Source organism: Acomys russatus, chromosome 5 (assembly GCF_903995435.1).
Source record: "Acomys russatus chromosome 5, mAcoRus1.1, whole genome shotgun sequence".
In the NCBI taxonomy this organism is placed as follows: Eukaryota; Metazoa; Chordata; class Mammalia; order Rodentia; family Muridae; genus Acomys; species Acomys russatus.
The window spans coordinates 21,910,363-21,928,074 of NC_067141.1; the positions used below are offsets into that span (position 1 = coordinate 21,910,363).

The 17,712-nt window shown below is 45.5% G+C and overlaps 1 protein-coding gene across 2 annotated transcripts in view; it reads left to right on the forward strand.

Moving 5' to 3' along the window:
- Ap2a2 (adaptor related protein complex 2 subunit alpha 2) overlaps nt 1-17,712 on the forward strand; it is a 71,693-nt gene that overhangs the window by 24,094 nt on the left and 29,887 nt on the right. For both annotated transcript variants that reach the window (XM_051145667.1, XM_051145668.1), the window contains exons 2-4: nt 2,269-2,337; nt 13,490-13,632; nt 14,776-14,969. In XM_051145667.1, coding sequence (XP_051001624.1) covers nt 2,269-2,337; nt 13,490-13,632; nt 14,776-14,969 — 406 coding nt within the window. The remainder of the gene's footprint in view (nt 1-2,268; nt 2,338-13,489; nt 13,633-14,775; nt 14,970-17,712) is intronic.

Consider the following 17,712-nt stretch of genomic DNA (forward strand, 5'->3'; position numbering starts at 1 on the left):
TGGGTTTTGTTCTATGTTCTAACATTTTTTTTTTTTTTTTTTTTTTTTTTTGGTTTTTTCGAGACAGGGTCTCTCTGTGTAGCCTTGGCTGTCCTGGACTCACTTTGTAGACCAGGCTGGCTTCGAACTCACAGCGATCCACCAGCCTCTGCCTCCCGAGTGCTGGGATTAAAGGCGTGCGCCACCACGCCCAGCTCTAACTTAGTTTTTTAAAATTAAATTTTATTTATTTATTTATAAATAACACTGTGCTTGTGGAGGCTAGAAGACAACTTATGGGATTAATTGGGTTCTGGGCTGAGTTGATCAGGTTTGGTGGGACGCCTTTACTCACTGTACTATCTGACCAGCCATGGTTGGTCCTCCAGGCTGCTCTTGAACCCATAACAGTCATCTTGTCTTACTTTTTTTGTATGTGGTGCTTAGAATTGTACCCCAGGCCGTGTCAATTCCAGGCAGACAATCTATACCTCCTCAGTCCTGTTGTTTTTCTTAAGATTGTTCCTTACTGTCTGATTTTTGTTAGCCACTATCTTGAGATTTTAAGTTTTTTTTTTCTGAAAGAGTATTTTTTTTTTAAATTTAAACAACACATTTAGAATCTCTAATTGTACATCTAACTTAAAGGATGATTATATTACATTACTGAAAAGCAGGCTTGCACACAACGATCAATTATAGATAATGTCAGAAAGAATTTTTTAAAAAGGTTTTTTGAGAGAGAGCTTCTCTGTGTATCCTTGGCTGTCTTGGACTCACTTTGTAGACCAGGCTGGCCTCGAATTCACAGAGATCCACCTGCCTCTGCCTCCCAAGTGCTGGGATTAAAGGCGTGTGCCACCACACCCCGTTAGAAAGAAATTTATATGTATTCTGATAGAAGTACCCTTTCCTTTATTATTAAAAAAAAAAAAAAAATGAGAGCCAGGTGTGGTGGCTGTCGGATAAGGCTAAGAAGAGGATTGTCATGGGGTTCCAGGCTGGTCGAGGACACATTCTTTGTCAGACCTTGTCTCAAAAGTGGGGTGTGGGCAGGGCACCAAAAACAAAAAACAAAAACAAACAAACAAAAAAACCTCAAAAAACAAAACAAAACAAAAAACCAATATATGAAAGAAATACTTTGCAAGTAAAAACTGTTTTACTTTACATATGCAAAACACAAAATAATTTAAGCAGATCCTTTCATTTTTTTAAAGAAAATTGTTTTTCATCTTTTATTCATGGACAAAAATTTAATTCTCTTCCAAAATAACCAAAGCCTCCCATACCCCTCTCCAAGCTATGTAGCAGGCGAACTGCTTCTGGGTAAAACGTAGGTTCACAAATGCACTTCATATTCTTTACCCTTCTTGCTTTAAACTTCTCTGCTGAAGTGAAACTATAATGATGCGGTTTACAGTCCTGGAAGGAGGAGCTGCCTGAATGCCCATTGTGCCAGCCATTCTGAACAGGTGGGCCTGTATCAGTCACCACAGGAACTTACAGCCATAGCCCAAGGGTTTTTGAGGACCCTCAAGTGACAGCCGTGTGTTTCAAGAGCCTCCCTCCTAAGGCTGGGCCTCTGCTGGGAACACCCTGATATCTCTTTAGAGCAGGATGTGGCAGAGCCTGGTGCTCAAAGGAGATGGGGAGATGAGGTCCCTGCTAGGGTTGAGATGGCCATGTCCTGCCAAGCCTCACCTGTTATTCCCCCCATCCCCCCTCCAGACAGGGTTTCTCTCTGTAGCCTTGGCTGTCTTGGACTCACTCTGTAGACCAGGCTGGCCTCGAACTCACAGAGATTCACCTGGCTCTGCTTCCCAAGTGCTGGGATTAAAGGTGTGCACTACCATGTCCGGCTCCCTGGCCTTTTATTTTTAACTCTTGTTTTCTGTTTCTTTCTTTTTTTTTTTCTTTTTTTCTTTTTTTTTGCTTATGTTGTAACCCTTGCCGACCTCCAGCTCACAGCAATCCTGCCTCAGCCTTGTGAACACTGGATGTGACTACCCTAGGCCAGTCAACTAGGGTTTTGCCTTCTACTGCTGGCAGATTACTTCTTTTGTTGGTTTTGCCTCCTGTCTTCAGGTTATGAGGCTGAGTGGAGACCCCAGGGCTTTATCTGTGGTTGTGTCCCATGTAGTTTGACATTCAGGTAGTTCATAGCTCCCTCCCCGCCAAGAGCACTGAAAACCCTGAGTCTGGCGTTAGTTTTCAGTGTGGGTCTCAGCAGCAATGAAGGCTTCTTTGGAGGCAATAAAACAGTGTGTTTATATTCTTTCTTCCTAGGTAAAAGTAAAGAAGCTGAGATAAAGAGGATAAACAAGGAACTGGCAAATATTAGATCAAAATTTAAAGGTAAGTGGTACCCTTCTCTACAACATAGTAAGGGCCCTGTGGTGATCTTTAATCTTCAGTGTCAACCTAATGCCATCTGTGTGGGAGGAATTGTCTAGACTAGGTTCGTTGAAGTAGGAAGGCTCCCTAAATGTGTGCAGCACCATCCCATGAGTGGGGGGGGGGGGGTTGGCGGGGGTTGGCGGGGGGAGGGGCAGGCGGTGGTCCAGGACTGAATTAAAGGGAGGAAGTGAGCTGAGTGTACCACTCCAGCCCAGGGACGCTCCCAACTCAGCCATAGTGAGCCCTGCTCATTAGCAGCTGTGCACAGATGAGTGCTACTTAGGCCTGTCTGTGGCTTCATCTTTTTGTTGTTGCTGTTTTTTGACTGGATGCAGTGTGACCAGCCACTCCAAGTTCCTACGGCTGACTTCTTCACTGTGATGGGCACCCTTGACCTGTGAACCAGAATTAGCCCTCCCTTCAGCTGTTTTTGTTAGGTGCTTCTGCCACAACTACCAGAAAAGTAATGAATGCAGAACAGTCGTTAAACATTTTTTAAGCTCCTAAAACAAAAAACAGTCTTTAAAGATTTTTTTTAAACTCCTAAAACACATCAAGTTCTTAGTATCGTAAATCCAATCATAGAGCCAGGCATGGTGGTGCATGTCTGTAATCCCTGTCTGGAAACCCTCCCCCCCAAAAATACAGCCAAGGAGGGATCCAGCTAGTGAGAACAGATTGTATTGAATTGGTTGGTCAGCTCTTTCCTAGCTTTGTCTGTGATCTTTTTCTAGGAGTTGAAAATAACACTGACCTGGTGTATGTGTGTGTGTGTATGTATGTGTGTAGTTTTTGAGAAGGGTCTCTCTGTGTAGCCTTGGCTGTCCTGGACTCATTCTGTAGACCAGGCTGGCTTTGAACTCACAGATCCACCTGCCTTTGCCTCCCAAGTGCTGGGATCACAGGTGTCTGCCACCACTCCTGGCTTGACCTGGTGTCTTGTCTGGAAAATGCTGCCCATCACTATGTTGAGATGGAGCTGCCTTGACAGGCCAGGGACTCCTGGGTGCCGATGTCTGTTAAATAAACAGAACGCTTTTGCTGGTTGTTTATCTTTTTTTTTTTTTTTTTAAATGAGCAACCCAGTATATCTGCCCTGTCAGTTGAAGACTGGGCTGCTTCTGCTAAAAAGGTATGTGCTTCACGAAGCACCCTGTACCTTGAAACATTGCATAGCGCAGGCTTAGTATCCTGTATGCTCCAAGAACTGCTGGAATTTCCTAGAAATGGTAAGTAGAGGAGAAGCTTGGATTGTACCCTAAAGAGGCGCACAGTCATTAAGAGTTAGCCTTGTGGTCTTCTAGGGTTTCAGGATGGGTGACTCAGGTGCCTTGAAAGTGGATTTCCTGGATGGTCAGGCAGTTTGAAAACTAGTGGAATTTAATTTATTACTTGTCAGAGTATTTGCTGTTGAGCTGGCAGAAAGTTAAATTTGGGTATTTTAAAACAGGCCTCTGAAAAAGCTGGGCAGTGGCTGCTCATGTCTTTATCCCAGCACTTGGGAGGCAGAGGTAGGTGGATCTCTGTGAGTTTGAGGCCAGCCTGGTCTACACAGCCAGGGCTACACAGAGAAACCCTGTCCCCCCCCCCCCACTCTAAAAGAGGCCTCTGAAAGCCCTGGCATTGTATATGTAGTATCTATCCAGTGAGTATTTTGGGAGTCTGTCACTCAGTGCTTTGTGAGTAAGTAAGCACTCACTGCTTCCTTCTCCAAAGGTTGGGAGTGCTAATAGTTTGTTCTCCAGATGCAGACCCCATCATGAGGTTGCAGTGCCAAAGACTTACAGAGGACACCAGTGCACTAGGACAGAGGAGGCCGTGCATAGAGAAAGGATAGTCACTTGTGACCCATTGGGAGAGTCAGGCCTACTGTGGGGCCTTATGCTACTCCTGCTCAGGCGTAGGCAAAGCTGAGCAGAGTTGGGCACAGCCACCTTTCCAGCTCTCACATGCTGGGAGCTTTGGGCCCTCACTGTGAAGGGCCCATGTCTGCTATTGTAACTGTTATATGAGGAAGCCCATACTGATCATTTGATAAAAGGTAAGCACCTAATACATTTTAATCCACATGATTAATACAGCATTTGTGACTTTCAAAGAAAGATTAAATTTGAATGTTGAAATAAGAAAAATTATTATTTTATCCTCTGTGTATGGGTGTTTTGCCTGCATGTATGTTTGTGTACCATGTGTGTGCCTGATGCCTGCAGAGGGCATCAGGCCCCCTGGAACTTGAGTTACAGATAGATGGTTGTGAGCTGCCATGTGGGTGCTGGGAGTTAAACTTTGGTCCTCTGGTAGAAAAGAGGAGGTTCTCTTAACCACGGAGACACCTTTTTTTTTTTTTTCTTCCCCAACATGGGGTTTCTCTGTGTAGCCTCGACTGCCCTGGACTCTCTTTATAGACCAGGCTGACCTCAAACTCACAAAGATCCACCTGTATCTGTCTCCCGAGTGCTGGGATTAAAGGCGTGTGCCACCACTGCCCGGCTCTTGGAGACATCTTTTTCAGCCTTAATTGTTGATTTTTTTTTTTAATGTATAAGTTAAAAATTAAGAACCGTGGGGCTCTAGAGATGTCTTATTGGTTAAGGGCTCTTCCCTAGCCTGATAACCATCCTTAGAAACAACATTGTAGGGGGAGAGAACTGATTTCTGAAAGATGACCTCTGATCTCTGCGTGTACACCTTGGCATGTATGCTCTCCTCATGTGTACATAAACACAGAATTAACAAATGTTAAACAAAGAAAAAGATTCATACTCTGCCTGGGGATATAGCTTACTGCTAAAGTGTACCCCTGACAAATACAAAGCCCTAGATTTGATTCTCAGCACCTCCTGCCCCCCACCCCCGAATCAAGGGATGTGTTAAATTAGATATTCTACAAACATCTCTCTGAGGGTTGCTGAACTAGGAAGTCTTGTGAAGCTGAGCTGTTCTGTGCAGGAAGGAAGTCCCCCTGTGCCCTGGCCAGGGCCATCTCTAAGCAAAGTCGGCCATTGAAGGAGTGCAGCAGTAACAGAAAGTCTGTTATCTGTTCTTGGTGAACTTGTGGCTCAGGTGTCTACTCTGGTTAGAGAGTCCAGTTGGCTTAGGTCTGCACTGCCTGGAAGACTGAAATAGAAGGTACCTCCAGAGTCCAAGACCAGTCCTGCCACTGGTGTCATATGGAGAGTAGACAATGTTCAAGACCCCCCAAGAGCATCAGAGTGCCATGGGGAAAAAAAAAAAAAAACATTCTCAAGCTACCCAGGAGAAGGCTTTGGCTTGTGAGGCCCAGAGCAACACTGTCTGTGCCTTTACCCTTACTGTTCTGAGAAAGGCAGTCTAGATGGAGCTGTGTTGGTGGCCCTAAGGATCGTATAGCCATGACCATTACTTGGAATGTTGCCTTCCAAGAAAAGCACTTTGGCTTGTCAGCTGAGGGTGGGCAGGCTATGCAGACATCTGGTCGGCAGAGGGACCCATAGGACACAGCTCCTTCGACCAGAAAATACCTGGTTCAGAATGTCAGGAACCCCTGTGAAGAAGGATAAAAGCCAAAGTCCGGGGCTCACTGGATTGGAGCCCCTCTTCTATATCACACCAAAATCACCCCACAGCTCTGAGGACTGGGCTCCCCCACTGCAGCTGCGCTTTCTTGGTACATGGCATTGCCAACAACCTCACTCTTAGATCTGGGTTGAGGTGAGGAGCAACAGTCCTTCTGTCAGGAAAGTACTATCTCCCTGACCTTGACTGCAGTTGGTTTAAATGGTGTTATAGTGTGTGGTCAGAGAGATCAAGGGTGCAGAGAAACAAGATCCTGTGAACCGGAGCCCACAGAGGCCCAGGAGATAGAATCCTGAGCACTTTTAAGTCAGGCTCATGTTACAGTGAACTGGGTTTACAGCATCTAAAGGTGTAAAAGTAGGAAAGTTAGAAAGTGTCAGAAGTGAGAACAGACTTTAAAATAAGACCAGTTGGGGTAACTTAAATGAAACTACAGTAGATGGCTGAGGTGATTAGGGGTAATTGAAGAGAACTTTGGTTTTCTGAAAGGTTGGTCAGATGAAAACTAGCTCAGAGGGAGGAAAAGATGGTGGCTAGATAGAGGACAGAGACTAGAGTTGAGGCCTGGAAGGTTGCTTTACCTCTTGGAGGAGAGATGGAGTGTGTGTATAGATGGGCTCTGGAGGACTCAGAATCTGGAACAAAGGCAGACTAGATAAAAGGCAGAGCACGGCGTTAGTGTACTGTGTGTAGTTACAAAGACGGGTGCTCTGAGCAGTGAGGGGCAGAGGGCAGTCTCCACAGCAGCTGCTCAAGGCTTTTGAACAGGAACAGCAGGGAGCAGGAAGAAGGATACAAAGTCCAGATACTGAGGAAGTCTGCTCTAGGGGTGACTCTTGGGGAAATGTCTTATTAAAAGACATGGAATAAGACTCAAGAAAAAAAAGAGAATTAAACAACAGTGGGGGAGGGACAGGGAGGGAGGGTGAGCATGAGTGTGATCTCTTATGTACAAAAGCCTGCAAAACTCAGAAGGTTGAGGCAGGACGATTGCCAGCCAGTTCAGAGTCAGTCTGGGTGTTATAGTGAGACCTTATCTCAAAAAACTTAAGTAAGGACTGGAGAGATGGCTCAGTGGTTAAAAGCACTGCCTTCTCTTCCAGAGGACCTGGGTTTAATTTGATTCCCAAGACCCACATGGTTGCTCACAGTTGTCTGCAACTCTAGTTTTAGGGAAATCTAATATCCTCTTCTGGCACTGAATGCACATTTGATACATGCAGGCAAAATACTCATGCTCATAAAATAAAATAAGCCAAATAATAAGCCTAGGCATGGTGACATGTAACCTTTTTTTCTTGTTTGTTTACTTGTTTTTGCTTTTTTGAGACAGGCTTTCTCTGTGTAGTACTGACTGTCCTAGAACTAGCTCTGTAGACTAGACTTGCCTCAAAATCACAGAGACCCTCCTGCCTCTGACTCCCAGTGCTGGGATTCAAGTCGTGCACCACTACCACCTGCCTGGCACACATCTTTGATCCTGGCACTTGGGAGGCATAGGCAAGTGGATTTCTGTGAGCTCGTGGCCAGTCTGGTCTACATGGAAGCAAGTTCTAGGCCAGCCATTAACACATTGTGAGACCCCATCTAAAAAAACAAGCCCTCCCAAACCTTTAAAAATAAATAATAGTACTAATACACCTAACAAGATGTTTTAAAAACAAAAATAGAAGAATTCCTAGAAGCATGCCTCTCTCTCTGATAGAGGAACTTTTACAGACTCAGGATTCCAGGTACAAGGTCAGTTACACAGCAATAATGATAAAGCAGAGGATGCTGGGTAAATTTAAATGGTGATTTTTATGTGGTAATGATGTCTTGTAGAGTTTAAAGTCTATGTGGAAATTAAGTCCTTGATAGCAAGCAGATAAAACATGATAAAACATGAGGAGTGAACATTGGAGAGTTGAATCTGTCTCTGTTTATTTTTATGGCAGTCTAAACTTACTGAGTGATACTGAGTTATACAAAAGAACATTACTTTAATCAAGACTTAGTCTTGTCCATGGATCAGGTGGCCTAGAATGTGTGATGTCATGGAGGTTGACTTTGAACTTCTGATCCTTCCTAGTTCTGAGATTACAGGTGGTATTTGTCACACCTGGTGCTAGAGATCAAAGCCAGGTCTCCCTGTGTGTTGGGCAAACATTTACCAATGAACTGTTTCCAGTCTCTTTGTTTATGCTTGGCTGTCTTAAAATAGTTATAACATTGAGTTGGCTGCCTTAAATACAGTGACTCCCTGTTGGATAGACAATCTTTTTTTTTTTTTTTAAATGATGGAAACAAAAATATACCCAAAAAGCAAAGCTTCTGGAAAAACCATTTGCTCTTCCTCAAACTTGACCTTGGCCTCCTGCATGGCCTTGAGTTAAGAGCTGTGTCTCTAAAGACATCCTTGTTGACAAGTTTTGCCCAAGGCAATATTCACAGAGCACCTTTTGGGCATGAGGTGATTGTAGTTATAAACTTTCAACAAGGACTTGAGTTTTGATCTCTTTATGATTTTCTTTTTGCCCATAGCAGCTATCAATTCTAGTCACTAGGGCATGGCTCTAATAATTGGGAGTAGTGTCCAGCCAGAAGCAGCACCACTTTCCCTGGTTTCATGAATTTGTTAATTTTGACAGCAAGCAGCCAGCACCTAGCAGAAAGGAACAACATACAATCTTTTTTTTTTTTTTTTTTTTTTTTTGAGACTGGGTTTTTCTGTGTTAGGTTTGGCTGTTCTGGACTTGCTTTGCAGACGAGGCTGGCCTCAAACATACAATGATCTGCCTGCCTCTGCCTCTCAAGTGCTGGTATTAAAGGTGTGCACCACCACGCCCAGCTACAACATACAATCTTTAAAATATTCTAATAATTTTAAAAAATGAAACATTTTCTCATACACTCTGGGACAGCCTCAAACTTCTATGTGGCCAAGGCTGGCTTTGAACTTTCGATCCTTTTGCCTCTTGCCAAGTGCTGGAATTACAGGTGTGTTCCACAGGAAAATTGCTGTAAGTTCAAGGCCAGTTTGGGCAACATAGTAAATTCCAGGGCAGCCTGGGATATAGAGCGAGGCCTTGTCTCATTCATCCCTCCCCACCCCAAAGTTGCACATGTGAAACTTTCACAAATAGGCAAAAATACCAAACTGCTGTAGACCAGACCTGTGCCTGAGCAAGCCAGGGATTCACAGCAGGGGTTTACAGCTGTAGATGCCTTGGAGTGAGTTATAGGAATTGTGAAATCATTAAAACATCATTTTGAAAATACGTACTTATTGTAGCCTCCCACTGTACACAGCTATTAATACTGTTCCTCTGTAAACAAAAAAGTAATAGGGACATTTGAAAAGTCTGGATGAGGAGTTAGGATGGCTTAGAACCTACAGAGATCCACCTGCTTCTGCCATCCTGAGTGTTGGGATTAAAGGAGTGCACCACAATGTTTGGCTGGGATTTTTTTCTGGTAACATTGTGGTACTTTTAACTGGGCGGTGGTGGTGCACACCTTTAATTCCAGCACTTGGGAGACAGAGGCTGGAGGATCTCCGTTTGTTCAAGGCCAGCCTGGTCTACAGAGAGAGTCGAGGCCAGCCTGGTCTACAGAGAGTTCCAGGACAGCTAGAGCTGTTACACAGAGAAACACTGTCTCAGAAAACCAAAACAAACAAAAAAACATTGTGGTACTTTTAAGATTTACCATTTTACTCTCCAGAGTATGGAGTGTTCTGTGGTGAAGATTGTCTCTCAGCAGTAATAATGGATGGATCTAGGCTCTGACTTTATAAACTGCATAGTCTAAGACTATGATATGGCAAAAAGCCTGATTAGAATACAGCTGCTACAGTGGTCTTTCTCCGCTGGTTGAAGGTTACTATCACAGGCAGTCTATTTAAGATGTTGGTAGTGTGCTTTTCTTTCTTTCTTTTTCTTTTCTTTCTTTCTTTCTTTCTTTCTTTCTTTCTTTCTTTCTTTCTTTCTTAAGATTTATTTATTTATTATTATGTACATAGTGTGCTGCCTGCATGTACACTTGCAGGCCAGAAGAAGGCATTAGATCACATTATAAATGGTTGTGGGCCACCATGTGGTTGCTGGGAATTGAACTCAGGACCTCCGGAAGAGCAGCCAGTGCCCTTAACCTCAGAGCCATCTCTCCAGTACCTAGAGTGCTTCTCTAGCTCACACAGAGTTGCAGCTTTGGTTCCTAGCACCACATAAAGGCAGGCATGGTGATGCTGAGCTGTAATCTCAGCACTTAGGAAGTAAAGGCAGATGGATCAGAATTCAAAGTTATCCTCTGCTATGTAGTGAGTTTGAGAGTAGCTTGAATTATACAAAAACAAAACAAAACAAACAAATAGTTGAATGTTTGTGTGCCTATGGGTACTCAGAGGCCCGAAGAGGGTGTTGAATTCTCCAGAGCTAGAAGTTACGGGTGAGTTGTTTTGTTTTGTTTCTGTTGTTGTTTTCAAGACAGGGTTTCTCTGTGTAGCCTTGGCTGTCCTGGACTCACTGTGTAGACCAGGCTGGCCTCGAACTCAGAGATCCTCCTGCCTCTGCCTTCCAGTGCTAGAATTAAAGTGCTAGAGTTACAGTGTTTTGGGGATACCCAGTTTGTTACATGGATTCTAGAATCTGAGCTCCAGCCCTCATGAGTGCCCTGTAAACACCTTCCACAGTTCAGGCACCCTTCAGCTGGGTCAGGGTAGGTTAAACAGAATTCCTCTGTTTAACTGGGCACTGTACAATGCATTTAGCCTGTTAAAGAAGCAGGCAGGCCTTCCCAGACTCTGGAAGTTTTCTTTTAATTTGTTGCACTACATCATAAAAGATTTCATCAACCTTTACTTTTCGTTTTGCACAAGATTCTACAAGTGAATACATACTTGTTCTTTTCCTTGCTTGGTTTTGACCAGTTCTTTTCCTGCAGTGCTTTCCCTTTCCATCGAGGTCACACTCAACACCAATTGGTTATTGGCCCATTCTCAGTGTCTTTTTTTTTTTTTAAGTTTTAATTTTTATTATTTGTGTGTTTGTGTGTGTGCACACATGGCACACACACATGAATGCAGGTGCTCATAGGGGGTAGAGGTGTAATTCTGTAGCCAGAGTTACAGGTAGTTGTGGGCTGCCTGATGTGGTTCTGGGAACTGAACTCTGGTGCTCTGGAAGAGTAGTGCATGCTCTTAACTCCTGATATCCTCAGTGTGTTTAACTCAATTTGCTTTCTCAGATCCTGTTCATTCATATTTCATGTGCAAATTTCTCATTGGTTTAAACTGTTCTGTTTTCTGTGTGCTACAGTGGAGGTCCCAGGACTGCCCGCTGTAGTCAGTTCTCTCCTTCCTCCTTCCACTGTGGTACCCAAGGATTGAACTCAGGTCATCAGGCTTGCATTGGATGCTTTTACCTGCTGATGTTTACTGTTCCCCGTCTTGCTATATGCAGGCTGGCCTTGTACTTATATAGCTGAGGTTGGCCTTGACTTTCCTGATCCTCCTGCCTCTACCTCCTGAATTCTGGGGTAACAGTCCTGTGTCACCCTGGTTAAGTTCTTAATTTGCAGTTTTTGGGGGTATACCTTGAAATAGAATACTGCTGCTGCTGCTGCTGCTGCTGCTGCTGCTGCTACAACAACAACAACAACGATGTGGGTAGACCCTAGAGGCATATGTGTGCTTTTAAACCAATGTGCAACATCTGTAACCTGATAATTCTTTTTAACCTTTTGAATAATAACCTTACTTTTTTGAGATAGGGTCTCACTATGTATCCCTGACTGGGCTGGAACCTACTGTGTAGAGTTAGCTGGCCTCAAATTCACAGAGCTCTGCCTGTCTCTGCGTCCCTGTTACTCATGCCACATACATACACACAGCATGAAGGTAGCAGTACGCTGAGGATAAGTAGGGGGTGTAGCCAGCTAGATGGGCTCTTAGTGTTTGAGTTTTGGTTTGCTGCTAGAAAGGAAGGAAGTTTCCCAGGAGCTCTGTTAGGCCACTGCGAATTGGTTTTCACCCAATGTGTCACTCAATGCTTGTTCCAGACATCCCTGTGAGGTCAGCAGGTCTGTGCATAGGGATGCCACTGCCCAGCCCTTGACAAGCAGGACAGTGTTTTTGTGATAGTCTTGACCAGTCACATACCCTTGGACCAAACATACATACATACATACATACATTTATTTGTTTTTTTGAGACAGGATTTCTGTGTGCAGCCCTACCTGTCCAAAACTCACTTTTGTAGACCAGGCTGGCTTCGAACTCACAGAGATCTACCTGCATCTGCCTCCTGGGTGCTGGGATTAAAGGCGAGCGCCACCACGCCTCATACCTTTTATTTTTTTTCCCTTTCATAAAGCTGTTTATTTGTAATCACAGAAGCCTGAATCTTATTCTGATAATGCACATCTTTTTTATCTTAATTTTATTTATTTTATGTCCTGACTGCAGCTCCCTCTACCTCCCTATCCACTCCTTATCCCTTTCTCCTCAGAAAAACGCTGGCCCCCATGGATATCAACCTGCCATGGCACCTCCTCTTCTGTTAAGGCTAGACAGGGCAGCCCAGGTAGGGGAAAGGGATTCAGAGTCAGAGACAGCCCCTGCTCCCACTGATAGGACTCCCACAAGAAAATCAAGCTATAACGTATGTACAGAGGGCCTAGGTCAGTCCCATGCAGGCTCCCTGGTGGTTCAATCTCTATGAACCTCTGTGGGCTCAGGTTAGTTGATTCTGTGTGTTTTCTTGTGATGTCCTCAATCCCTCTGGCTCCTACAATCATTCATCCTCCTCTTCCAAGGGATTCCCCAAGCCCCGCCTAATGTTTGGCCATGGGTCTCTGCATCTGTTTGCATCAGTTGCTGAGTGAAGCTTCTCTGACAATTTAGACCATACAGACCTCATACTGACTCTATCACCAGAAGACCCAGCCTACTAGAAGAGTATACACCAACATTCCCTCCTGCTGCAGGTCAGCCCAGGAATATTCCTGTGCTTCAAGTGAAGTGAGAGGAAGTGCTGATGGCTCTTGGTTACACAGGGAACTTTGTGCTGTCATCAGTCTATGTTGAACCTGCTTTGCTCTGAACAAGAGGGAATTTAGCCATGCCACAGTTTCTTGACTGTGTGTGTGTGTGGTTTCATGGCTAGGTGATTTGCTGCATAACTGTTGTGTAATGGAAGATAATTTATAGTAAGTGTATCTGCCTAAGGCAATAAGCTTGTTTAAAGGATTAGCTTGATGGCTTGTGCAGGGCTTGCAGATTTAGTGTTTCAGGGCTTTTGGGGCCAAGGCAGGTTGAGAGAGAGGTCATGGCCCCACCAGCAAGCACTTGCAGGTCTTTTGGGTACAGAGCACTGACTGCTGAGTATTCTGGGTTGTGGTGTGCACCACATTTATCAAGTGCAATAGCTGTTCTACCTGTGTCTGTACTGCGTGTCTGGCTGGAGGCCTATGCCCTCTTTGAGGTCTTTACTGCAGTCTGTTACTCTGCTACACAGTTCTCTGTCTTCCTCACCTTGCCCACTAGTTATAAAGTTTTCATTCACCTTTTCTGTAGGTGACAAGGCTCTTGATGGCTACAGTAAAAAGAAGTATGTCTGCAAGTTGCTCTTCATCTTTCTACTTGGTCATGACATTGACTTTGGACACATGGAAGCTGTGAATCTTCTGAGCTCAAACAGATACACAGAAAAGCAGATTGTGAGTATGGTTGAGGGGCAGGGCAATGTGCCCTCTGTGCAGTTTGCAGACTCCACCTTCCACACTGTCTTACATTGGGTAATAGCCACCTGAGCATCTGGCCTGTGCTACTGCCTGTGCTGGTTCCTTGCAGCCATGCCCATCCCCATCCCAGCCTAGTTCTTTGCTTCTGTGGCGCAGTGGTGCCAAGGATGGACTTTGATGGGGTGGCTGTCTTCCCTACTGCTCTTCTTTGTTGCCTTAGGCTGGTAGATCCTTTGTGCCCACACCCCTGTGTCTGCTGCCCACAGCCTCAGTGCCTTCTTTTTGCAGGGCCTTGTTAGTGATTGCAGGGCCAGCAGAGACTTTGCTCCATGGCCTTTTGCATGACAGCCTGAAACAGGCTCTGTGCCCATAGAGGCAAGAAATAAAGCCACAGGTGCTGTTCATTCCTTGTCCTCTGCTGTGCCAGAGTATGAGGGTGCCCATTCTGCAGGCTGCTCAGACTTGCTTAGGCTTGGAGTTTCAGCTTTTATAGTAAGGCTGTTTGTATTTAAACAACAGCTTCTCTTGTTGTTAAAAATTTAACTTACAGAAATTAAAAAATAAGCCACATATCTTAGGATTCTCATTAAGAAAATTAGCCTTTCTATTTTCAGGCTCCACATCTTTGATTTGTAAGTGACAGAATGGTGATGTGAGACTCAGTTTGAATAGATAGTGAGGTGACAATGGGGCTAAGCCTGAGAGAGAAGTGGATAGCAGTAAGCTAGGTTTTTGGACCGACATGTGTATTTATTAGTGAATGGTACTAGCCTTGGTTCTTGCAGTAACAGCCCCCTCCCATCCTGACCTGAGGATGGTGTGGCATCTAAACACAGATGTGAATTACTGAGAAGGAAGTAAGCCCAGGGAAGGACTGAGTGGTCTGGTTTCCCTGTGCTTCTGACTATGCACACATTTTCAGTAGGAGCCCCACATTAGGGCTGAATGGTACAAAAGTGTTGTTTGCTGGTACATTGTCCAAAAGTGGGTTGCGTTCAGGGACAAGTCTTTGTGGCACCCATTGGGATGGCACTAGAGGCTTTTCAGGCTTGCTTATTTGTGTGTTGTGTGTTAGGCATCTTGTCATGAGCTTTTTGTCCTTGCCTTCTGGCGATGCAGGGCTACCTTTTCATCTCTGTATTGGTGAACTCGAATAGTGAACTGATCCGCTTGATTAACAACGCCATCAAGAATGACCTTGCCAGCCGCAACCCCACGTTTATGGGCCTGGCCCTGCATTGCATCGCCAATGTGGGGAGCCGTGAGATGGCAGAGGCCTTCGCTGGAGAGATCCCCAAGATCCTCGTGGCAGGGTATGTATCTGGGTGCTGTTGATGGGCAGCATGTGCTCCTTCTAAACACACTCCTCTGTGTGTCGTGTGGAATGTCAGGAAGCCCTAGTACAGAGCTCAGAGGCCCAGTTTCTCTCCTTGATATCACCGAGACTTAAAGCAGATCATGGAAGAAAGCCCTTCTTAGCCTGCCAGTCTAGGAAGGACTCCAGCCTTGCATGGACTCCACGGAGAAAGAAAGAAACACAGTTGTTTGCTATAGTCCTGAGTCCAATCCCTTCCCAGAAGCATTGGAGCAAAGGCTGAGCCCTTGTATCCTGAGAATTGTGCATCGTCTCTCCCCTCAGTTCATTTGGAGAGTGGTCAAGTGGTTCTAAGGGGTCGCTTTGGAAGAGTCTGAAGCAGCCCTGGGCTGTTTCGTGCCTCAGGGTTGGCAGAGGCAAGGCCAGCTTTTGGCTGGCCATGTACTTTATGTTCTTGTGTAGTCAAATACAGGCATAGTGGTTACATTCATCATGGTCCAGGAGATAGGACAGGACAACTGTTAATGAACTGAACAGGCCTTGAAAGCAGTGTCTACAGTTTTCTGCTACTGTGATGCTGGCATATAGGTCGGGGGTCCCAGAGGCCAGAGCTTCCTACTTGCTCTACTTAGTCAGCTTTCTGGAGGAATTGGGTGGGACTGGCACGGAGTAAAGACTCGGAGAATTTGTCATATTCATAGTGGAGGGTCTCCTTCTGTCATCAAGTAGGCAGAGGCCAAAGATGGTACAAGTGTCCTGTGCATGACGCAAACACAAAACAGAGAGCAGTGCAGGCCTCTGTCACTGTGCTGTGGCGCAAGAGCTTTAAGCCCTGGCACCTCAACTCTGAGCAGTGTGAAGCACAGGCAGGTAGAGGAACCAGGCTTGAGAGACCCATCCTGTGGAAACAGGTTCAGAAATGTAGGTGTGGACCTCAGGGGACTGATGACGAAGAGAAGCATTACAGAGCTGAGCGGCAGTGGGAAACTCAAAGGCATATTACTGTAGACTATAAGCAGGAATCAGAGAACACTGAGGTAGGAGGTCACAGTGGGTGTTGGGGTAGAGGAAGGGCTAGAGTTCAGACCAGAGAGGAAGGAAGTTGGGCAGGATGCAAGTGTGAGCTGCTAGCAGGGCCTCCCTGGCCTTCTTCCCTCGTAGTCACTGTGAAGTCCTGTGGACAGGGTGCCTGAGTGGTGCCTGCTGTGCTCCATCAGGTACCTGGCTCAGATGGCTCAGTTATGTTTCTGCCTCCTGGCACTGCCACAGGGCAGGCCTAATGGAGGATGTGCAGACAGAGTAATCTTTGGAAAGACACAAGAAAGAGCACACGGAGTGACCACAAGGCGCAGTGCTGCGTGGTGCCTCCCAGTTAGAACATGCTGGACTGTAGAGACAGTTGTAAGTGGGGAAACCCCACCGAGCGCTAGCCGACTCTGGACTGGTGTTCTAGCACCGTGGTTGTAGGTGCTGGTTAGTGTGGCTCTTGGAGACGGGAATGTAGATGATGGAGTGGTCCTGTCAGCAGTAGGATGTGCGGCTGGGGAGGGAGGTGACAGTGCTGCCTCAGACACAATAGAGGATCAGAAAGAACACCTTTGACAGCTGGGAGCTGCTCTGGGCCCAGTGCAGGCTGGGTGAGGGTGCTCTGTGTCCTTACCTCTGGGCTGGCACGCACTTTTTTCTGAGCTGTGTGTTAGCTTCAGCCTGGGAACAAGAGGAGATGGCCTCCTGGTTCAGCATCATGGTTGTACATGTAGAAATAAACATGGTTGTGTTGCATGGACCCTGCAGTTGTAGTCCACAGTGAGGGCACCTGGCAGTGACTCCTATGGGGGCCAGAAGGGGGCATGGGCCCGCTCTTCTCCCCATGGGATAAGTATCTAGAAGGGCTTTCAGGCTAGGCTGCAGCTTAGTGGCGACGTTTATCTAGTAGGTGTGAAACCCTGGTTTCCCTCTCCAGCACTAACATAAGCCAGAATTATTTAGAGTTTTAATTTTTCCCTTTGGAATAGTCCTGTGGCAGATTTAGAAGGTTTTCCTATTGATTCTGCTTCATTTGGGAATAAGATTCCAGTGACCAAGAGTTAGCTGAGCTAAATCCACAGACCCTTCTCTTTCTTCTTACCACTGCCACAGATCCCACCTTCGTGCCTTAAGGTCTCCAGCTGGCTCTCCACCCCTACCTCCTGAGACAGGGTCTTACATGTAGCTCTACCTGTCCTATAACCCACTATGAAGACCAGGCTAGCCTCAAACTCACAGAGATCTGCCTGCCTCTGTTTCCTGAGTTCTGGGATTAAAAGTGTGTACCATTACACCTGGCTTTTCAGCTGGTTCTTTTTTTTTTTTTTTTTTTTTTTTTTTTGAGATTTATTTATTTATTATGTATACAGTGCTGTCTTATGTATACCTGCAGGCCAGAAAGAGTACATCAGATCACATTATAGATGTTTATGAGCCACCATGTGGTTTCTGGGAATTGAACTCAGAACCTCTGGAAGAGCAGACAGTGCTCTTAACTGCTGAGCCAGTTCTCCAGCTACCTCCATCTGGTTCTTACAGGGGTGTTATGACAGCCTCTTCCAGCTAACATCTCTTGGTCAGCCTGTTTTTCTGTACTGTTTGACTGTTTTTGAGACAGGGACTCAGTATGTAGTCCCGTTCTGGCTAGCACTCAGAGGTTCTTCTTCCTCTACCTCCTGAGTGCTAGGATTAAAGACATGTTTTGTCACACCTGG